We start from the raw sequence: 24,440 nt of genomic DNA on the forward strand, positions 1-24,440 counted from the left end.
CCAAGTGGAAAAGGCTCAAAATCACATACTCTTCTTCATCAAAATAGCAAAAGCTTAAGAAAGCAATTCAATCTTACCAAAGAAGCAGTTCGTCAAATAGTTAAAGAATGTGGGGTATGTCCAAAATATTTTCCTGTCCCTCACTTAGGGGTATACCCTCGAGGTCTTCTTCCTAATCATCTATGGCAAATGGATGTTACTCATATTGCAGAATTTGGCAAATTAAAATATGTACATGTGACCATTGACACTTATTCAGGATTTTTAATGGCTAGTGCACAACCTGGGGAAGCTACAAAACATGTAATTATGGACTGCTTGAAGTGTTTTTTGTATGTGGGTATACCAAAAATTATTAAAACTGATAATGGTTCTGGATATAGTAGTAAGTAATATGGATTCACAACATGCCCTTATGGTTGGGCATGGTTGCTCATACCCGGCCGACCTAGTCACTTCCGTCTAGCCATTTCTGGGTCAAAACATCTCGTGTGACCAGGACCCCGTGGCTTTGCATGGTTGCGTAAAGCACACAGTGCAACCATGTGATATACGCGCATGCATGGAATAGCCACATAGGCCTGTGTGCACACAGGCACGGCCCAGCCTTCATAAGCCAGGGCCATGGTTCCCAGCTCCATTTTTGCTCACGTGTCTTTTCCACAGGCCTGTGCACATCTGTCTCTCTCCCTTATCTTAATAAAACTCGTTAGTGGATTCCGTTGTGTTTTGTGACATTTCCTCGCAGGGTAAGAGTGCCACAAATAACCAACAGTAAGGCATTTCAACAGTTTGTATCCAATGGGAAATCGTACATAAAACAGGTCTTCCTTATAATCCTCAGAGACAAGGTATTGTAGGCTCATAGCAGTCTTAAAATACAACTTCAAAAAATAAAAATAAAAAAGGAAGAAATTTACCCTCAATCACCACATAGTGCATTAAATCATGCTCTTTTTGTTCTGAACTTTTTGAATATGGATGTCCATGAGCAGTGTGCCATAGATAGATTTTGGCACAGTGACATCCAAGCAACTTTTGCTCAAGTGAAATGAAAAGATCCCTCCTCAGGATTATGGAAGGGTCCTGATCCTGTTTTAATATGGGGTGGAGGACATGTTTGTGTTTTTCACAAGAGGAAAATGAAGCTTGGTGGTTACCAGAGCATTTGGTAAGGAGCATGGAACTAAGGAAGGTCAGCTCCAATGACATTCCTATAAAGGAACCAGAATGAAAGTGTTTCTGAGGTTTTGTCAATGGTTAATGCAAACAGTGAGGAAATAGAATTCAGAGCTGTGCTACTTTTGGCTTTACTAGCTCCTTTAGAAAAATACTTTATATCACCTAATAGCTGTGCAGTATTTTGTGAAGAGCTTTACAGCAGTTAAATATGGTAATTTCACCTTCAGCATGAAGTGACATTTTTCAGTAGAACAAACCAAAAGTGCTGCTGTAATAGAAATGTTTGTCTGAATTGAAGTACTTAGGGGAGCTATTATGAATTTGGGTGAAGGGACAGCCTCTAGTTAATAACCATTTACCGCTGACAATGCATCTCTGCCAGTTCCAGAATGGCTGAGAGAACTTGCCAACTTTGGAGTGTGGCTTCATCCGGAGAATGTTACAGTCCCCTAGCAACAAGTATCACAACTCTATAATGACAACACTCATTAAATCCAAGTGTTGTATGGTAAAGCTGACTATTAACTCTAAACTTTAGAAATGATGTACGTACTTCCTGTCTAATTAACAGAATCTTTCTAATAGAGATTGTGATAATTAAGAGTAAGAAGTAGAAAAAGATGAAAATAAGATATGAGATTATAGAAATTATTCTGTCTTGTTAGATCTGTGTTAAGAAATCTTTAGGTGTTTGCTAAGTTAAATATATGCTAATGGTAGCTGTGAGACCAAAATGAGCCATCTTAGAAATAAGACCAAAATGCTTTCACCCTAAAATTAAGGCCTAAGATTTCTCCTTTTGAGAACAGGCCAGAAGTTATTGAGACCAGTCAGTTCAGATTCCAGAAACCAGGAAGTGTAAAAGTACAGAGTCACAAGGTAGTCAGAGTAATGGCTGCCGACTATGGAATGTCTCTCCTGGCCCCTAGGCAACTGCTTGACCATAGAATGTCCCAACCCTAGTTTCCATAGTGACTGCGTAATCACCAGATGCCCCATCTGGGGCAGCAATGAAAATGGTGGTGGCAACTACTTCTTAGAAGGAAACTGAATTGTGATTTCTGGAATTCCTAGACACAAGCCAATCAGAATTGTACCCGTACTAGCACCCCCTAAATGATGTAACCTTGTGACTTTTCCCTTTAAAAACTGAGCTTGCAGACAGGTGGGTGCTTCCTCCAGCCTCCACTGCGTTGGATGTATTGGACGAAGTCCCTGCCTAGGCTTGTATTGCTTTTGGATATCCAGAATTAAACCTTGCTTTTGCATTCCGGCATGCTCGTCTTTGGTTGTCTCTCTGGGGGTCACGATCTGGGCACAACAGTAGCCTTATGTAAGTTTGTAAAATTGATCTATAGAGTTTCTTTAAGAATGTAAGCTTGCAAGAAGTATCTAAGGTAGTCTTAAAACATGTAGTAGTAAGCTTGTAAGATATCGGGGACTATAGGGGTCCAGCCCCTCGATAGTCTCCTCCCAGGGTCCGGGAAGAATCTACAACCAGTTGATAATTAATCTTTAATGGGAAGAAATGAATCTATGTACATGAAACTCCTTAGTTCATACACTTTATTATTCTGTGATAGTTCTCATGTCTAGCTCCTTTCTTTCCTGATTTTTCTATATTTATCTACTGTTCCCTCTAGGTTCTATCTTAATTCCTTCATCTAGTTCTGTCCCTTCTAGGTTCTCATCTATCTAGTTCTTTCCCCTATCAGCTCCTCTCCTGTCTCCTTCTCTCTCATCTGGCTCTTCCTCATCTTCCATCTCATTTCTCTAGTCCTCTCTTTTAGCCCTTCAATCTAGTTCTTCCCCATCTCAGTTCGTTCCTCTCAAGTTCTTACCCATCTAGTTCTTTCATTCTCTTCTCTCCCCTCCCCCGTGCCCTGGAAATCTCGATATATAAAGGGAGGATCCCAGCTAAATTGTGTAAAGCTATTTCTTAACGTCCACCTCTCCTAGGCGGTGTCTCCTTGTGGAATTTACCGTAAATCAGGAGACTTGCATGTGGGCTGTTATCATTGTTAGTCCACCTGGGACTAACAATGGGCACCCACCTGGGTGGTGTTTCCTGTAGTCCTTGAAAGTGGCCAAGGGAGATAATCTATTCCAGAGAAAGCCTTTCCTGAGGCTGTTCTCCAAATACCTGGAATGTGTATGTCCAGAGAGTGATCAGTCTACACTGTTAGCCCTTCTTAGGGAAAAGTCAATTGGGAAAACTATGAAGGCACACATGATTTTCATAACAGAATACAGCTGATATATAACAAGCCAAGTAACACCAAAAACTCCTTGGGATTTGGCTTCCTCTGGAGGAATTCCCTGATCCCTCCAGGTAGTGACTTTGCCATAACCAGCTGAGTTCTTATGATATATTCCTGCGGCCCGCAGCAGTAAGAAGTAAAGATGTTAGTTGTAAATGTAAGTTTAAATAAGAAATAAGAAGATGGAATGAATATAAGAAGTATATAAAAAGTAATAAGAAATATATTTGCTAAAGTAGTTCTATAGTTTCCTTAAGGAGTATAAATAAGTAGATGTTAATGTTATATGTGAGTTTGTAAAAATGTGTAAATGTTGAGTGTGAGTTTATGCTTAAGCACATGTTATATGTGAGTTTGTGAAAAAGTGTAAATATTGAGTGAGTCTATGCTTAATGTACATGGTGGAAGAACCTGAGACACAGAAGGTAGTGTTAGCAGCCTGCAAAGTAAGCATTCTGAGTGGTTTTCAAAAGCTCCAGAAGCCGCTAAGAATGGTGAATGCCAGAACCAGCACAAGGCATCCGCAGCTGAGATCCATGGAAAATCAACGCAACACAGAAAAACCAGAGCTAACAGCAAAAATGGTGCAGTTTAAAATATTACTATAACTAAAAAGGTCTCTGGCTTGAGAATAAAAGTTGCAGAAATGCTTGTTTGAACTAAAATTGTTACCTGGAAAAACTTTTGGTTGTAAAACGTCTCTTCATATTTGGAAGTGAAAGCCTGATACCAGAATTAACTTTTTGAAGTTAAAAAATGAGATAAAACTACAAAAAGATTTTGGTTATGGATTTCTTCATATTTGGAAGGCTAGTACCAGAATTTATTATTTGAACTTTAGGGCTTAATGAAATGAACAATAGATCTCATTGCAATGGAACAATTTTGAGTTTACTTATAGTAATGACCTAGGAACTGTTTTCTGGAATTATTTGTGTTAAAAATGGAATTATTTAAATGAAGAAATGTATTGTTTCTACCTAGAGTCAATGTGTGTATGCATATATGCTTTATTAACTGGTGATTCATGAATTGTTTTATGGAACTGTATGTAAAAATGGAATTACTTATGGAACTGGTTTTGTGTTACATATGGTACTGTTTAAACAGGAAATCTTGGGTTTTCTAACTAGGCTTGAGATTTTACTTAAAAAATTATAAATAAAAGGGAATTAATATTCCTTAGTCTATTTCATTTAAAAATATTTTGAGTGGATTAATGTTATGTTCTGTTAGCAAGAAAATTCAAGTGATTCTATTGAGTTAAAGTTGTAAGACTGTGAAAATTGTTAGCTATATATAGCACTATTTATGTTAATTCAAATGGTTCTGTTAAGAATTTGCTTTCAGTTGTAAGATTGGGAGAATTGTGACTATGTATAGCAATATTTATGTTAACCTGTTAATGGTAATGATGAAGCTAAGGGATTCTTTAAGTTTGTAGTTGCCTTAAGAGTTTTTGGGAGGTGTAACAGCTATGGAGATTGCTGTAAGCCATTAATAGTTATTTTTTATATATTAAGAAGGGGGACCTGTGGGAGCCCGTTTTCGGGTTCCTTGTGGCTTTACCCAGCAGGTCCACATAGAGGATGATCAGGACCACGGGCCTGAGTGCAGGTGTCTGAGATGGTCTGCACTTGGCTGTGCTGGGGGAGGTCTTTTGCTCCATCCTTTGGCGTCTCTATAAATACCCTGAGGCAGATACAGTTGGGGCTGGTGGAAAAAGTTCCAGGCCCTCTCGAGGCTATCCTTTATTTTCTATTTATTTATCTCTGCAAGATTCTCCGCAATAAATCCTTCTATCTAATATTTCCTGCTGCTCACACTCAAGAAAACTCTGGGGAGCTGTGGGGTTGGTGGGTAAACGCCCCACAGTGTATAAGTGCATAAAATATGTTCAGTGCAGTGTCAGATCCAATGTGAATGCCTCAGATTCGGTTCTGAATGTCCATTCTAACTGTATAGAAGTTCATGGTCTCTGTAGTGTAACAGGCTTTCTCAGGCCACCAACCAGCTCCCATATCATGACACAGAGACTTATTATCAGGCTTGTTTCTTGCCAGCTCTTATAACTTAATCTGTTTCTCTTCATCTGTGTTTTGCCTTGCCATTCTTTTTTTCTGTATAACTTGCTTTCCTGCTGTCTCCATGACTGCCTGGCTTCTGGCCCCAAAATCTTCCTCTCTGCCTTGTTCGCTTTTCCTTTTCCTATAGCCCAGGTTTCTCACCCCACTCATTCTCTCTGCCTGCCAGCCTCACCTACCCCTCTCCTGCCTAGCTGTTGGCTGTTCAGTTTTTTATTAGCCAGTTTGAGTGCCTTAGGCAGGCAAGGTGAAACAAATTCAACACATCTTTACATCCTTAACCAAGGAAGCAGTAACAAATGTAACACACCTTTACACAGTTAAATACTATTCCACGAAAAGAAGAAATAATAATCCACAGCATAAACAAATGAAAGTCATCTTCAGGAGTAAAAAATATTTCACAACACTGTAATTTCCAGGTCTTGTTAATTTTCACATGTGATTTTCTTTTTTTACTTTTAAAATAATGGAGCTTAAAATTAAAGAGAAATGAGGGATGTCAAGTGAGATTATGAGTCTCTGCTCTACTGCTTAATCCTGGGGAATATATGATTCTGCTGTACTATTTACTCCTGAGTGTATCTGTCTCTGCTATACTACCTATTCCTGACGGTGTGAGCCTTTGCTGTGTTATTTACTCCTGAGCTTGGGAGTGTCTGCTAAAATGTTTACTCCTTAGAGTGTCTTTGTTATATTTCTCACATAAGCTGGTCCCTGGAGCTTTCCCCCACAGAAAGAAATCATTCTTTTGTAGAAGAAATGTATATCCATTAAGGTCATTTCCATTCATAAGGAAATATCCTTCTTGTGCTCTGAGTAAGTTAATAACTATGTCTACAGAGACTCCAAGGAGGAAGAAAACATTGACTCACATACACCTAGCAAACCCAACTTTTGTTCAAGGTGTATTACTGACCACATTTTGAAAAAACTGAACCATCCAATACAGCAGCCTCTCTCTGTTATATCTATGATGGAAATTAAAGCCAGAAAAAGAGTCTCTTTGCCATGTAATCTAAAGGCTTATTTATTTCTGTTTCCTCTAATGTGCATTTGTTTACATATTAAAAAAATGTTTTTAATGAAACTCAATGAGAGATGTGTTGTGCTGTCTTCATTTGACGGTTACACTCCTTCCCTAACTTTAGTAATGATGGATAACGAGGAACAACAACAGCTGTGATCACTGTGGATGTAGGAGGAGGGTAAGGACGGTGGGGAGACCACTGTTCATCGTTCCTCTGTTGTGCTCATGGCAAAGCCAAGTGGACAACACATGGTGAGTCTGGCCACGTCTCATCTCTGCAAAGCCATCCCTGTCTCTTCCCTGAGGTTACAGTGATGCAGGACTCCTCAGTCCTCAGCCGCTGAGCCATTCTGGGATCTACTCACTTGATCCCACATGGGTACCTTCCTAGTAGGAGGCTGACCTTCGGTAAACTTTCTGACAGCCAGATTCATTGGTTGTAATCACTGCCAAAACACGTCAAGTTTGGACATATCCAAAACTAACAAGGTTTAAATGGTATTTATTTTGGGAGAATTTAATGTTTTATTCAAATCTCCACATTCCTTCACCTATTGCTTTTTACCCTTAAAAACACTTTACTCTCCCAATTTGGTGGGCTTTTTATTTATTATTTCTTCATTCCACTTAGTGTTCCCTCCATGTGTAGGACAGTTGACTGGAACCGGAAAGACTCTCAGAATGCCTGTGTCCCTCAGGTGCCATCAATTACCAAAAGCTCCTCTTGGGATTTAGTCTGTGTAAGTGTTGTTCAGGTAGTAATAGCCACAGCGTGTTCATGCATGAAATGGTGCTGACATTTCTATCAGTGTTTCACTGTTCTAGAAATGTTTCAACATTCCTACTGTAACATTGCCGACATCTACCGTATCTGGCTCTGACAGTCTTTCTCTTTTCCCTCAGGAATCCCTGACTTTTGGCTTTAGATGTACATAAGGGACCTCTTTTACAATGTGTGACACAGGTGTCACATTTAGATCAGGGCCCTCCACAGGCTAATATTCTCTATACTTCCACCAATGTGCATCTGTGTATTATTCTCCATCCACCACATAATTAATATTTTCTAGTGGTGTTGACTTTGTGGGTATAAATATGAGAACTTGGGCTCATTTAGTTAGGATCCACTTATTTGAATAACAGCTTCAATTCTCCCTAGGGCTTATCACCCAGCTACACAAAAGTATATCTTCAAATTAACATTGCACCAACTACCATTTGTGGAGTATGCTTTAAATCCAATTATAAAGTGATTGGTTCCTCTCATAACTTGTCTGTCATTATTGCTCTACGGGCACTGTTGTTTTTTATGAGGCACAGCAGCTGCACATGATACCATCTCTGCCTCAGCTGATGACCGCGTCTCTGCAGCTGCAGCTGCTGCCTTGATGCTGAGGCCTTAGACTAGAAGGGCTCTCTCAAAGTTTTAGCTAAGTCATTATCCTTCTATTTTACCAATAAGGATTCTGGAACCAGATACTGGGTGAAAACCTGCTAGCCCAGAGAGACAGAGATTCTTACACACCAAGGGGAGATATTACAGGAGCTTGGATGACTCCACTGGGAAAAACAAGAGTAACTATGCCACAGCCCAGATCTCAGATTCCAGGCACCCAATGGAGAAAGTTAACGTGGTGAAAATTTCATGGAACATTTATAGTTGCAGAATAAAGAGACTCATTAATCAAGGCAAGTTTCAAACGCATTGCTAGAACAAACTGTTGGATGTTACAGCAAAGAGAAGTCTCTACTCTTTTCTGATGACATTCTTAGTGTTTGTGCTATTGTAAGTTAGAGGTTCCTGTTGACATTCAAAATAATTAACTTAATATTCTCCACTATGGATTCCTTTGAGTTGAATAAGATCTGAATTATTAGTAAAGATTTTACCACACTTCACACACTCATGGAGTTTACAGTCAGAATGAATCATTTAATGTGTTTTAAAGGTTGAAGAAATAAAATTTTAAGAACGCTTGTAGGATTTCTCTCCTGTATGAACTATATCATATGTTGAGTAAGGATACAAAAATTAGCAAAGTCTTTATCACATTACCCACACTTTTAGAGATTCTCTTTAGAATTTTCTTTTTTCCTTTTTATGTCGTCTAAGGGATGAAGATGAGGAAAAACATCATCACACTCTTCACACTTGTATAGTTTCTCTCCAGTATGAACTCTCTTGTGTTTCCTAAGGCCTGAGTGGTAACGAAAAGCTTTGTGACATTCCTCACATTTGTATAGTTTCTCTCCAGTATGAACTGTTTGATGTTCTTGAAGACTCCTAGAATAGGAAAACCGTTTGCCACATTGTAAACATGTATAAGGATTATCTTCAGAATGGATTATTTGATGTCTTCTAAGGGATAAAGATGAGTAAAAACATCTGCCACACTCTTCACACTTGTAGGGATTGTCTTCACAGTGAATTGTTTGATGTCGTCTAAGGGATGAAGATAAGGAAAAGCACTTACCACACTCCTCACACTTGTAAGATTTCTCTCCAGTGTGAACTGTCTGATGCTGTTTGAGGTGTGCAAAGTAAGAAAACTTTTTGCCACACTCTTCACACTTGTAGGGATTGTCTTCAGAATGGATTGTTTGATGTCCTCTAAGAGATGAAGATGAACAAAAGCACTTGCCACACTCTTCACACCTGTAGGGTTTCTCTGCAGTATGAATTCGTTGATGTACCTGAAGGAATGATGATTCATAAAAAGCTTTGCCACATTCTTCACACTTGTAGGGTTTCTCTCCACAATGAATCCTTTGATGTTGTTTCAGGAATGAAGGATCATAAAAAGCTTTGCCACATTTTTCACACTTGTAGGGTTTCTCTCCAGAATGAATTCTTTGATGTTGCTTCAGCATTGAAGGATAGTAAAATGATTTACCACATTCTTCACACTTGTAAGATTTTTCATCAGTATGATTTTTCTGGTGTATAAAAAGTGATGCACGAGTATTGAAGGCCTTATGACATTCTTTACATGTGTAGGATTTTTCTCCAGTATGAAGTCTCTTGTGTATGGAAAGTGTTTTATGAGAACTAAGACCCTTACCACACTCTTCACACTTATAGGGTTTCTCCCTTGTATGAATTCTCTGGTGTGGAATATACAGTGATTTACAATCAATGGCCTTGTTGAAAATGTTATAATCATTGGGTGTTGTTCCTGTTGAGTAAAAGTTGAGATATGAACAAAGGTTAGAAATATTCTTCATACTTACAATACTTATCTTTTATTTATTTATTTATTTATTTATTTATTTTTGTTTGGTTTTTTTTTGGTTTTTCGAGACAGGGTTTCTCTGTGTAGCTTTGTGCCTTTCCTGGAGCTCACTTGGTAGCCCAGGCTGGCCTCGAACTCACAGAGATCCGCCTGGCTCTGCCTCCCGAGTGCTGGGATTAAAGGCATGCGCCACCACCGCCAGCAATACTTATCTTTTAAAAAGAAAACACTTACTCATACATATTGAAGTATCAGTGAGAAACTACAGTATATTTCAAACCCTACAGACACTGAGCATGAATGATAAAATATTGTAGGTAGAAATAATGTATACTTCTACTAGAATAAGTATACAACCAAATAGAACATAGACATAATAGCATATTACTCAAAGTTTAATAGCTAAGTAAGTTATAAGGGCACTTTACAAATAGAAATAAACCCATTAAACAAGAGATGTTATATAGCCAGACACCCCTAAAATTATAAAGTAACCAAGCCTAGAAAAGAGAAAGTTAATTGTGAATGTAGTGAATTTGAGTCATCATCTAAGTACAAAATGTTTTATCCTCCACATAGAGTTTTATTTTGGAAAGTACAAAAGATATGCTGCACAAGAAGTAGATGGCCCACAAAAAAGATTAAATTTATAGCTCAAAAATTCAGCACAGTGTTTTATGTTTTATTTTTTTTTATTTTTTTTTTTTTTTTTTTTTTTTCGAACATTTCTCTGTTACTTTCGTTTTAGCTATTTACCAGCTGCTCAACTCACATCCTCCTGCTCTGCTCCGATGCTGATTAAACTCCCAACGCCCTATGTTTTATTTAGATGACAAGAAAATATATACCTGAAACATATGTAGTCATGATTAAAAAAAAAAAAAAACAACTTCAAATTCACCTGTGCATTACACAAATTTTGCTGAGAAACGTTTGTCAGTGAATAGATGGCTAAATGACTGATTTCCTTTTTGGTTTGCTTTTGCTTTTTCAAGACAAGGTTTCTCTGTGTAGACCCTGCTGTCCTGGAACTCACTATCAAGACCAGGCTGTCCTCAAACTTAGAGACCCATCTCCCTCTGCCTCCCCAGTGCTGGGATCAGTGAAGTAGATCAGTAGACCACCATTTCCAGACAATAAAATTATGTATTTCTAAGACTAAACAGGTATTGAGCACTACATAGACAGTGAACAGGGCATAAAAACAAGAAGCTTATGTTTTCCCATCAAGTAGAAATTCACAGAGCAGAGCTTGTAGATATTTTGTAATCTTACACTGTCCTTATGTACTTTACCAATGTGTTCTATCCACCCACCAAAATATATAGGGAATGTATAACCAAGGATTATAGGTTATATACACCTCCAAAATAATATCAAATTGCAGAGTAAAGAAAAAAATTTTGAACCCATAAAATTTTGAAAACTTAGTGGTGAGCTATTAAGTGCATACTCCTAGTTACAGAGAGTTTTAATCTTTGAATATATATATGTGTGTGTGTATATATATATATATATATATCAAAGGGTATGCATTTTAAATCTTTATTACTGAGTGCGTGATAAAGAAAAACTTTAGAAGATATCTTCATCAAAAACAAACAACACTGATGGGGTCACTTTCCTCAACATGTGTGTAAGTGACATGAAAGAACTCATGTGTGAAGTTAGGTTCATACAATGGTCTCACACCTAGGTATTTAGAAATGTGTGCAATTTTTCAGATGTGTAGAAACTAGTATAGAGTCTGTTACTGAACTGTCCAAAGTGACTGTTTTTCCTGAGTTTTATCCAACTGATTCCCCAACCGAACAATCCTACTCTTCAAATGTTCTCACACAGCCTTACTGGCAGGTTTGGAAGATCCACAGTTTTACAACATAAAACAAATTGTGTGAATCAATGGAACTAACCATTTTTGATTTTAGGTCCCTGGCCTGTGTGTGGTATGATGTAACTGTGGGTTTGGCTTTATAAAGCCAATTAAACTCGGGTTGGAGAGTGCCGGAATGACCACTGCATTTCCTGACACGAAACCCACACTGTCCTTCAGGTCCTCCAATGGGGTAGGTGTGGGTATTTTTGTCTTGTCCATATTCTGGTAAAACCTGACAGCGACTCCTTCCCTGGGGCTATTTCTTTTCTTTTCTTTTTCTTTCTTTCTTTTTCTTTCTTTCTTTTTCTTTCTTTCTTTCTTTCTTTCTTTCTTTCTTTCTTTCTTTCTTTCTTTCTTTTCCTTTTTTTTTTCTTCTTCCTTCCTTCCTTCCTTCTTTCTTTCTTTCTTTCTTTCTTTCTTTCGTTGTTTTTTTGAGACAGGGTTTCTCTGTGTAGCTTTGGTGCTTCTCCTGGATCTCGTTCTGTAGACCAGGCTGGCCTTGAACTCACAGAGATCCACCTGGCTCTGCCTCCCGAGGGCCTACTTCTAAGAGTAAAGATGTTGACTGAAGAAGTGAGGGATAAAATTCAGTTAAATCCACACCTTATGTCATTTCTGTGGATGCTGAAGGAGTGACTGTATCGTCCACTCCATCTGTGCTCTCTCTGCTGTTGTTCTAGACCTTACACTTTGTCACCTTTCCTGACCCTCCTTGTGGAACAGAGAGTCAGCCACTCTCTGAGCTCACTGTAGATTCAAGGCTACTGGATGCTGTGGGGTTTCTCTGTCCTCCTGCCTGTCCTCCATGGGCAGTGCCAACGTCCTCTCTGAGGTTATGTTAGTGGGTCTGGGAAACTCCATGTCTATTCCTCTTCAACCTGCTCATGCCTGGCACTGAGCTCTCCATTATGGTATTCTCTATGATGAAACAAGCTACTTAATGTAGAAGGTCTGCAGGATTGATTTAGATTTTATACAGTACACTATAAAGGGTTCAAGAGACTGAAGTGCCCAGTTCCTGCATGGAATGTATTTATGTTTAAATTTTATTTTGGTATAAAAGAATTTCAAATCAACAATCATAATTTTAGAGTGTGAAATTTTTAACAGATATAAATTACTTCATTTATCAACTCTTACTGATGAGAGTCACTATTTAATTGTAAGCTGTTACAACAAAGGAAACTAAGACAGAATAGCTAATGATGAGTCACCTAATCAATGGTGGAATATACTTAGTGTGCCCAGAGTTGTGTTCACATTCATGCTAAATACAAATATAATTCATTTACAGACACAATATTAGAGGGAGAGAAAATTTCCTACCTTCCATTATCCAGTCCTCTGTACATGTCATCAAAGTTAAGCCTAAAGCAGGTAACTGAAATGAATTTAAGTTCAACTTCTTTTTTCCTTACTATGGAATAATATTAAAATCAGATGTACTTAAAGTAACTGGCTATTGGGCCAGAAGTGGTGGCCTACACCTTTAATCCCAGCACTCAGGAGCAGAGGCAGAAAGATCCTTTTGAGTTTGGTGCCAGCCTGGTCTACAAAACCAGCTCCTGGACAGCCAGGGCTATACAGAAACCCTGTCTTAAAAGAGCAAAAACAAAAACAACAACAACAAAAAAAAACAAAAAAAAAAAAACCAGAAAACTGGTTATTAAAATTGAATGCTGAATGCTTGAGTAAAAAGAATTCAATCTACACTACACTTGAATGGCAGGACACAACCAGAATCAAATACCACACTTACCCTCAATGGGACAGAGTCCTACTGGAATTCATGGCATTGTAATTTCAACACAGGATAAGGATGCATGGGGAATAGGACTTGTCAGTGTCTGCTGCTCCTGTCTCCCTCTGGCCTGTTAGCCAGACCAGGAAATCCTATTCCCTATCTGTAGGGAAGATGAATCACTCCTCAGGTCACACAAGACAGTGGGTGGATTCTCTTGTGCTGAGGAGGATCTTAGATTCTGCACCACATTCTAAATGTGCCAAGCAATGGAAACACTCATTGTAATTTTTCTGTACTCCATGTCTCCTGAACTGATAGTTGAGGATCTTATATACAGGAGAACCTGATACCTATGCCTGCTACCCAAATGGTATGTGAACTACATGCCTAGTTCAAACAGCCATGCCCTGTCCCCTGGCTTTCATTCCTCTTCCTAACAAAGCTAATCCCGGAGCTGAGATGTCAATGTCTGATTGTGTAAGGAGTCCTCAGCAAAGTGGTAGATAATATATGTCAGCGGCTCTGCCACAGGGCCAGTCAGCACAGCAGGATGAACTATGGCACTCATTTATACTAAGTTGCATGTGCAATGCGTGGACCCACGACATCAGGTAAAGAAAGCAATATGGCCTGAGGAGGAGGTGAGGCTGATGTGAAAGTTCACCCAGATCACTAATTCTGAGTCACCGTCCAGAGACATCTAGGACCCGCTCTTCTGCTGTGGAACAATCTCTTTATACAATATGAATATGTATTACTCTCATTGTTAAGAAAAAGCTGATTGGCTGATGGCTAGGCAGGATTTCTGGGCAGGGTGAATACTGGGAAGAAGGGTAGAGTAAGAGGAGTTGCCAGCAGATGCAGAAACAAGATGAACATACTGTGTTGAAAGAAGTTACCACCATGTGGCAAAGGTTAGATTAGAAATATCGGTTCATTTTGAATATTTTGAATATAAGAGCTAGCTAAAGATGAGCCTAAGGTATTGGCTGAGCTTTATAATGAATATTAAGTCTTTGTTTTGGTTATTTTGGAGCAGCTACTGAGACAGGAAAACTCTACCTATAAATGGCATTCGAACTGGGTGCATACCCATCCACATAACACCTGAACGAGCTTAAAAAAGGTTCTAAATAGGCAAAAAGGGAGCCAAATGTGGCTTGCTAGTCTCGAGTTCTCTTGTGGGCTGCAGTACAGAGATGCATCTCCTGGTAGCTGTGTGTAGAGATTTGAACCCCCAGTGTGAGCTCCACAAGCACACTGTGTGATGTGTTTGGGGTTTTGCTCATGCAGACAGAAAAGGTTACAGATGATCAGGGAAGACAGATCCAGATGGAGAAAAAAAATCTCTAAGTAGGTTACAGTGTATTTAAGAATGCTCAAAGGATATTGGGAGAAAAAAAGTAAAAGGGTATAGTAACAGTCATGAAAATCATATATACATACTTTTAAAATAATAAAGTAAAGGTCCTTAAAAAGGGAGTAAAGTAATATAAAAGAAAAAAGCCACATAAAGATGGGAAATACAGTCTGGATTCTGTATGTTGCTGTGTTGTGTTTGGATGTTTTGATTGCTAATGAAGGATCAGCAGCTGCTAAGACACATTGGATTATGAAAACTGCTGCTGGATTAAACCAACCTGTATATTTTTAAATATGTCTTGATTTAAAAAAAAAAATGTTACTTTGGGAGAGAGGTTATGCTTTTATTTCCACAGGATAGGAGAGGCTGTGGATTCATTCCATGCTGATATGGATCAGGTTTGATCGAGGAAGAAACCCTGAAAAATCCTGGCTACAAACATAAAGAAATAAACCTAGAAAAACTACGAAACATGACAGTATATTTTACCTGCTCAAATATAAAACAAAAAAGCATCTTTGGCTAACTTGTGTATAACACAGAGTCTATACTTGTATTAACACAGATATGTATGATACCTTTAAAAGTTCATGTATTTTCAGAACAAGGAGACCCGACACCAATAAAAATGGATGGCCCAGATGATTCAAAAATCTCAGTGCACCTCTGTTGCAGTTTCCTCATCTGCATCGAAGACAGTTTCAAGGCTGCTGGCTGAGATGATCCAGCCTCACAGACTACTCCAGCCAAGGCCTAACAACTATTCGGATTTTCTCAAGGCTTCCCCAAAGATACCAGTGCCCACATATAGCAGGAAGTAGTCCAGAGAATGACTCCCACCTTCCTAAGACATGGGTTGTGGGTGTTTATTATCATCTAAGAGGAGTTGGTTACAAGATTTTATTGGTCTCAATTTAAAAAAAAAAAAAAAGGCTAAACTAAAGAATTAAATTTAAAGATCTCTTTCTAAAGGAAAAAGGGGGATATGATATAGAAATGATGAGATAAAAGGGTAAATTATTGAATCTACTTTAAGCCAAAAGACAACTATTAATCTCACAATATTTCACATTGGTATAGATTTTGGTTTATTGATATAAATTTGAAGTTAATTTTGTTACACTGTATGTATATTTCTATTCTTGTTTAAGGTATTGTGTTTATGCTGCTCATTTAAAAATTTAATGTGTAATTAAAAATACAGGTTAGTAGTTAGTCACCTATAATAATCAAACTTATAGTCATGTTAGCTATGTTTTCAAGGTCATAAACAGATATATTTAGGTAGATAATCTTCAAAGACTTCAAAGACCTACAGAAAATGGCATTTGAAATGTTTTAATAACAAGGTTTTCTTGAAAGCAAGACATGTCTGCTCATGACAGCGCCAATTTACTTCACACAAGATGATGGGCACTGAAGAAACTACATATGGAGGTTACTTTCTTTATGGCAAAAGCTACCTATGTAGACAAAGAAACTGCCCTTGTGGTGATGCTTAGTTTGTGCTTGAACAAATAAAGCTTGCCTGAAGATCAGAGGGCAGAGCTAGCCACTAGTTAACCATAGAGGCCAGGCCGTGGTGGCACACACCTCTAATCCTAGCACTTTGGATGAGGAAACAGGAAGTGATATGGCTGGGAAGAGAGAGGAAGTGATAGGGCCAGCTGAGATAAGAGCTAAGCCCCCTTCAGCCTGAGGATCTGGAAGAAATAAGAAGTCTCTCTAGTGGCTGGCTCCTTTACTTCTCTGATCTTTCAGCATTTACCCCAATATCTGACTTGGATTTTTATTATTAAGACCAATTAGAATTCACCCTGAATTCCCTTGCCTCGACTGATGACAGTATACCGTCCAAACTGGACCAGCAGGACACAAAAACACTGACTGTCATACTTTCCCAAGACAAGGTCAGCCAGTCCTTCAAAATTCCCTGCTTCTCAAAAATGTCTGCCAAATATTTTAGGCTTTTTGGCCAAAGAAGATGCCCCAATGTTACAGAAGAACTTTGAGTGACTGTCCAGGAAGCCAGATGTCCCTGTCTGGGTAACATTTCACCCTGTTGGGGTCTTTGATAGAGTTAAAAACTAAATAATTAGACTTAACGTTTTCCTTAGTTATAATGAAAGGTAAATTAGATATGAAACTTTTGACTCACAAAGATAAAATAGATAATAAAATATATTCTCTAAATTGCCAAATACAAATGAATATTGTAACTGGATACTGTAGCTATGATGACTACAAGACAAGTGTTTTTGTTATATACAGTTTTATTACAATAAAATTAAAATCTCCCTTTTTATTTAGATAAAAAGGGAGAAAAGCTATGGAATAATCCTTTTGCACACTGTGAAGATGTGTTGCTTTCATTGTTAATAAAAAGCTGATTGGCCTATGGCTAGGGAGGATTTTCTGGGCAGAGAGAATGATGGGAAGAGGAAGGGCATAGGCAGAGAAGAAACCAGCATGCAGGAGAGAAAGATATAAACATGCCATATAGAGAAAAAGTACTGCCACATGAAAGCATATAAATTAGGAATATAGGTGAATTTAAAATGTAGGAGCTATTATTAATTAGCCTGAGCTATCGACTGAGCATTTATAGTTAATATTAAGTCTCTGAGTGGTTATTTGGGAGCTGCTGGCAGACAGAGCTGATCATGGTCCTGACAAAAAAACTGTGCCTACATTCCTCAGCCCTGCTCACATTAAAAATCCGGAAGCCAGTGAAAATATACAGTTGGAGGAAGTTTGAGAATCCACAGAAAACCTTGAGAAGAAGGGACCACAAGATCTCTTCATCCCATTGAACTCATGGTAATATTAGCTATAATGCTTCCTATAGAGCTAGCCACAGTAGCTACCCTCACTGGATCTTAAACAAAACATTTTACTAGCTCTGATATATCTGTGAACATCAGATTTATACATAAAAGTTTCTAATTTCTCTAACAAGTTGTGACTGGGAATATGTCCAAATAACCGTTAGACCTAATATATGATACATATATTAACTTGAAAAAACAGGACTCAAAAAACCATGGAGCCTTACAACTCACCTAAAGGCCTACATCTACTGACTGCCATGAAAGAGAGGCGCACAATCACTGTCCCCAGAACTGGTTGGATGGGCATCCCTGAGTCAACAGTGCAAGGCCTTGTAGCTCATCCTGTGCTGCTCTTCCCAGGACTAATGGTCAGGCCCTGCTGAACCAACTGATGGTAAAGAGTTGAAAAACACAAAACAGCCTCTAATAGCCCCATATAATGCCTTCTACAATGTATTAATACTTTGACTCTTCCCTAAGATCCGTGGTGAATGAACTGTCCAAAGTGATTCTGGTTTGTCTTAGTTTTATCCAACTGCTCCCCAGACCCAAAGTGTTCTAATCACCAGAACTCTTGAGCCTTCTGTCACGCACTGCCTCTCAGCGATGGAATTTTGAGTGTGGCTTAATAAACCCAATCATGTTCACTTTGTTGTAGAGATCTTTCGAGCGTGAAACTGCTCTCAAACTTTAAAACTAAATGACTCTAGGTCTCACTAGCACTGAGTTCTCTTTCCCTGAGTCTTACACTACAATGGAGAATCAACAAAAAGAAAAATCTTGGAAGTCACTGTCAATAGAAGCACAGCTAGTGAGTTATTCTTGGGGAAATACAAAGCTTAAGAGACATAAAGCATCACACACTTCTGAGAGATGAGCTTCAACAACAAAGACATGAAGGACAGACCCAAAGAATGACTCCCACAGTGTCATGTTCCAGGGTGATGGGAAAGCCTGCCTTTCTGGGGGATATTTGGACCTCAACCCTGGCCCCAAACCCCTCATTCCTACACACCTGGCTGCACGTTGGCTGCTGCTTGTCTCTTCACATCTGAAGAGTCTTGTCTTTGCTCCAAAAGTGTCACCAGGTGTGGCTTAGACACAGCAAGTCCTGTTTGCAGAAAAAGAAGGAACAAGATTGTTTGTGTTCTTTTACTTGGAACTTCCAGTCCATCACTGTACAAGCCTCTGAACGTCTATGGTCAGCCAGTGGCTAGCATCACCCTCTGACTCCAAGCAAGCTTTATTTGTCAGAACACAATGAAAATATCACACAACATGAGGGTGTCAGATATTGGGATTACAGACAGTTGTAAGCTGTCATATGGTTGATAGGAATTGAACCCAGATCCTCGAGAACAGCAGTCAATGCTCTTAACAACTGAACCATCTCACCAGTCCTGAAATGATTTTTAATACAGCAATCTCCTTAATTTTTCTGAAAACAAAGGATGTGAAAATGGCTGATGAAATGCTCCCATGAGATACCATACAAAGTGAGGAAGCTACATGTTGATGGTGAAATAAGAATTCACTATGGATGAGAGCCTCACCAAGGAACACAAGGTTGCTGTAATTCTCCAACATCACATCCCTGTACAAATTCCACTGAGCAGGCTCCAGGCATTCCCTCTCTTCTGCAGAGAACTCAATGGCCACATCCCAGAAGGACAGCATTTCCTGAAATAAAGATCAATGAATGATACTGCACTTTAGTTTAATTAAAACCATTAATAATATTAATATATTAACAGCAATAATATATTAATGTAAATATATATAATATAAAGAGAATAGAGACTGGTCCTAGAGTCAAGCCTAGAACAACAGAATGAACAGAGTAGATACATTAAGAACTGCTGCATCTCCTGTCAGTATCCTCAGAGACACCTTTTCAGAGAATCAGACAAAACTGAAGATTGGTGGGAAGTCCAAGCCAGATGCAAAGGGAAGACTGGATTCCTGATCAGGTTCCTAGAGTAGTGACCTTCCACTCAGAGCAGCCTATGTCCTGATCAAAGGACATAGTGCTTAAAATACACATTACACACATCATCAAGTCCCAACTCCTAGATCTCCATCCAGGCTCTATACTTGCATACATGTGGCATGAAAGACTCATTGATTTTTGCCTTAATCCACCATATATAGCAATATATAACTCAAAAAGTGGAATAAGCCATGAAAACTGTGGAGACCAAATGTAGTATCTGCTCTGGAAACATGAATTACATATTTATAAATTAAATTTCAAAATACTATCGAAAGCTTTGCCTATTACATTAGATGTCTAGATGTATTTGTGGATTTTAACAGTCCATCTATTGCTTCTGAGTCTTCCTAAAGTACCAGTAGTGGAGTGTAACCCATAATGATTTGGGACGTCCATACTTAAACATTTGACTTAATTTCATATAGATAGTGCAAAGAAGAGAACAAAGATATGCAGATATTCAAAATGATAGTCATGGAACCACATACACATTTCAATCAAAACATGCTGCTACATTTGATAATGAGTATGGACACTATGGCAGCCACTTTTATAACCTTAACTGACAATGTAATGAAAATCTGTGCTGCTCAGGTTTATTCCTGGCATATGTGTTTGACCCCTGTTCAAACCTTGCAATGTCTCTCCATGGCCTCTGACACAGTTATATACATCAATCAGCAGGAATTGAATGTCCTCACCCAGCACACCTCCCCTCCAGAGTGTTCCAGATATGACATGTCTAACACAGCAGGGTTCATGCATGAGCTGTAAACACAAGGAACTCCCTCCCTCACACTGACATTAGAATACAATGAAAGAAGCCTGGGAGGAAAGAGACAGGACTGCTCAACAAGGGGACCTGGACTGGACCTGTGAAGAGCAGGAACCAACATGAGCACTTTGCTTTACTGGTTGGACATGGCAGTGCCCATGTGAAGGACAGGGAGGAAGTGGTTTTGTTCTGGCTCAGTGTAAGAAGCATCTGCACACAGTGGAACCTCTGGAGTAAGGTCAGGGGAAGGTATCCCAGCTGCAGCTGCAGAAAAAGTACCAGGAATATAACCACAGCAGCCACATGAGTCAAGAACTGCAGAATGGAAATGAAGAAATAATGGAGTCTCAGATTAGATATGAAAGGAGCAAACTAAACTGGAAATAATCAGTGAAACCAGAAGAAATCAGCATCAGGTCATAAAAGTGACAAACAGAGGTTAATGTCCAAAAAGAATGAACAATCACTACACACAAGAATGTTTAAGCAAGGCATTGAGAATTCTTCCTCACAGTAAAGGCAAGCAATTATCTAATCTCCAAAAGTTAATGTCTTCTACAACAAAAAAAAGTATGTTAGTGAAAAACCATTAAATTACATATGGAATGTGTCAACAGAAGTTAATCACAAATAGTTCTTAAGTCAGCAATGTGCTGATTGCATGGATATGTCACGGCGCTCACTGTAAGAAACATGAAATGAACACAGAAATTATTTCTCATGACCATAAAGTTAAATGGTTTCAGACACAGACTCAGGTATCCTGGGCACCCTTGAATTTTTGGTGAAGCAGGGGAAGACCAGAGGGTCCCGCCTCCCCCTCACAAATGCAGAGATGACAGGGATGTGCAATAGAGTAGACTGGAGTTTCTTTTCTATCACAGGCCTGTTTACTATAAATCAGGTAAATACACACAGGTCTGTGAGTTCTTCCTCACCCTGCTGACTTGACACAAAAGCCTGACACTGGAACCCAAGGCCATGAGAGTTTTTCATCTGTTCCTAGACATTCTGCTTCTGGACTAGATCAACAAGCTCAAGGCCAGATCAAGACATGTTGACGCAACCACTGTGCTCCACCCTACAGGAGGAATGGAAGACCTTTTCAAAGTTAAGAAAACCCAGTCCAAAAATTGAGACCCGGAGACATCTTCGCCAGAACCACTTCTTCCTCCAGAAGATGCCTCTCTCTGTACAGGCTGTGTGTTCTCTCACCCCAGCCAAAGCTTTTCCAGTGCAGCGGATTCTGGCAGATCTGTCGACTGGTTCCAGAATTTCCCACATGTGAACTTTGTTTCACCTCGAAATTTTTCTCTATAATTCTCAGACTGGCAGAGATCATAACCAAGACTTCAAGACCGTTACACTAGGCCGTCTACAGAGTTCAGGAGGACCAGACCCCGTTTGCTCTACAGATACTGAGAAATCTGACAGCGTCCATGTGAGAAAGGCACAGCTAGAGAAGCATGCTTCCCCACCAAAGCTGCTCAGTGAGCTCCCAGCTCCACCTCAGGAGCAGGCAGTCAGCTGACCGTCATTAGTTTACAACCCTGGACTTTGCACTATCATCTACTCCGCGCTACCAGGCAGCTCTCCTGACCAAAAGCCAAAAGTGGCAAGCGGCTTCCTAAGGGAATCACTCAGGTCACAGTCCCTATCGCCCTCTCCCCAGCCCTGACCTGCAACCTCTAGTGATCCTGCCAGTTCAGCACAGCAGCTCCATGGCAGCTTCTTCCGCTCTCTCACCGAACCCAGACCAGCTCCCTCCAAGACGGATCCCCGCACCCCGCACAGTGCCTCAGGCTACGCTGCACCCCGGACCAACCTTGAGATCAGAGACGCAAGAGGAATGTACAGCAGGCCGGACTCTCACACAACTTTGGGAAAGTTGCACACCGTTGAACTCAAGTCCGGGAGGGAATTTCCTGGATGGCTCACCGTGATGTCACAGTGCCGCAGACTACATTTCCCAGAAGTCTATGCGAAAGAATTGTGGGATCCCAGGTGTGGCCTTTTCTCCTACTGTGGATTCCAATCTGGTTGCTTGCTGGAGAGTATTGGAGGAAGAAGCTGAGTCAGCAGGACATCCCTGAGGCATGAGCCTGGTGTTCACCTCCAGATCCACAACATAAGAAACATGAGTGTGAGTCGAGCCTTTGACAGGAATATTAGCCTTGTAAATTTATGGCCCATATTTTGTGATTTGAATCTTATTACAGCGTTTAAAAATCACGTTGACTCTGTTTTACTCTAAACTAATGAAGCAATACACTAATGTGGGAATGAGAAGTGCCTTTTAAAGATGATTTTCAAACCAGCCGTCATCTGTCAATCCTTGCTCCTAGCTGCGCTGCGGTTTCCTTGCCAAATGGACCAGAGGTGATGGTCTGGACTGGGAAATTTCTCTGTAACTCTCACTGGCCTTAAACTCACAGATCTGTCTCCCTTTGCCTTCCTAGTGCTGACATTAAAGGAGTGCTCCACCACAGGCCAGATGTGGACTGGGAAATTTAAAGAGACCTTGTATCTAAGCAATAAGGGAAAGTCAAAACAAAACAAACACATGTGAAAGCAGTTGAGTATAATGTGGGCTTTGTCTGAATATGCTGTCCTACGAATAAGTAAATAAATAAAAATTGTGTTCCTCTGCACTGACACTCTGTGTGAGTCATTCATGGATCTGACTCCACAGCTTTTAAAACAGTTTTGTGAGAACATTGGAATCCCTACAGTGTATTGATGAGGGACACAGAGACAGTATAATCACTGGAACCAGGGCCCAGGTCTCTGCACTGTACCCACTGTTTCAGTCCTGGGCTTATGTTCAGGGACACTCATACATCACTACAGAGATCTTTGTACTCCATATTATTGCATCTTTATTTTCAGTTGTAAAGAACTGAATCATCATCGATATTAATGAACATATTAGTAGAAAATAAGTTGGTAAGTGCTTTATCATTTTGGAGGAGGGGCTTGTGGGTTGTCAGGGAGCTAGGATGGTGGCTACAGGAGGAGGAATTAGAGGAGGGGGTCTGTGTTTGGTATATGAAATGAATAAAACAATTTTTAGTAAAAAGACAATAGGTTGATAAATAAAAATGTATATGTTTATTACATGCACATACAGAGGGGATGCTAATCACAAAAATTACAGAAAAATGGATGATGTGTAATGTATATAAGTACAAGTCATCCAATCATATAAAGATATACACTGCATGTTGTCCCTAATGTTTAATCTGGACATTAAAATTAGTGTATATGTAAAGAGATGTGTAAGTGTGTTCTGTATCTAACATAGAAAAGGAAAAATGGTTAAATATTAGGTGATAAGGATGGATTTAAAGAAGTAATGAACACGGGTTTTGAAAAAGGAAAAAAGATAACTGAAAATCCCATTCCAACTCCGTCAAGCATGGATTTTAGTTTCATGGTGTATAAGAGCGTAAAATAAATTCAGTGCAGACAGTGTCAAGTCCAGTGTAAATGCCCCAGACTCTGTTCTGAATGTCCCTTCTAGCTGTGCAGAAGTTCATGACCGGTGTAGTGTGACAGGCTTTCTCTTAGGCCACCAACCTGCTCCCAAGTCATAACATGCAGACTTATTAGTTATGGATGCTCAGCCTTAGCTGAGGCTCATTTCTTGCTGGTTCTTATAAATTAATGTTTCGCTTCCTGTACATTTTGCCTTAGAACTCTCCACCCCCACCCCACCCCCTTTTTTTCTATATATCTTGCTTTCCTGCTGTCTCCACGGCTGCCTGGAGCCTCCTTGCTACTGGTCCTGGTGCATCCCTCTCTAACCATTCTCCTCTCCTTCCCTCCATCTTAGATTTCTGTTCCTTTTTATACTCTCTGCCTGCAATTCTCACCTATCCCTGTCCTGCCTTTTATTAGACCAATCAGGTGACTCAGGCAGACAAGGTGAAACAAATGAACACATCTTTACATGGGTAACAAGGAAGAAGAAACAAATGTAACACACCTTTACTCAGTTAAAGTAAGAGTCCACACCAGAAGCAGATGTAACACATCTTTGCCTAGTTCAAATAACATTCCACAACA

The 24,440-nt window shown here is 39.5% G+C and overlaps 1 protein-coding gene across 1 annotated transcript; it reads right to left on the minus strand.

Moving 5' to 3' along the window:
* Positions 1-8,464: 8,464 nt before the first annotated feature.
* Positions 8,465-22,900, minus strand: LOC114696127 (zinc finger protein 58-like). The gene is made up of 4 exons (XM_028873696.2): positions 22,198-22,900; positions 19,158-19,284; positions 18,620-18,715; positions 8,465-9,733 (listed from the first exon to the last, which is right to left on the minus strand). Exons 2-4 carry the CDS (start codon positions 19,279-19,281, stop codon positions 8,622-8,624), a joined length of 1,332 nt encoding a protein of 443 aa, XP_028729529.2. The 5' UTR covers positions 19,282-19,284; positions 22,198-22,900; the 3' UTR covers positions 8,465-8,621.
* Between the last annotated feature and the right edge of the window lie 1,540 nt (positions 22,901-24,440).

This window comes from Peromyscus leucopus, chromosome 19 (assembly GCF_004664715.2).
Source record: "Peromyscus leucopus breed LL Stock chromosome 19, UCI_PerLeu_2.1, whole genome shotgun sequence".
In the NCBI taxonomy this organism is placed as follows: domain Eukaryota; kingdom Metazoa; phylum Chordata; class Mammalia; order Rodentia; family Cricetidae; genus Peromyscus; species Peromyscus leucopus.

What these genes read in the sequence shown, in the direction of transcription:
- LOC114696127 (XM_028873696.2), bottom strand. Translation starts at nt 19,281, where the DNA reads ATGCTGTCCTTCTGGGATGTGGCCATTGAGTTCTCTGCAGAAGAGAGG. An exon ending in CAGCAACCTTGTGTTCCTTG is followed by an intron (nt 18,716 to 19,157) that starts GTGAGGCTCTCA and finishes TTCTGCAAACAG; the next exon opens with GACTTGCTGTGTCTAAGCCA. An exon ending in AGCAGCCAACGTGCAGCCAG is followed by an intron (nt 9,734 to 18,619) that starts GTGTGTAGGAAT and finishes TTTACTCAACAG; the next exon opens with GAACAACACCCAATGATTAT.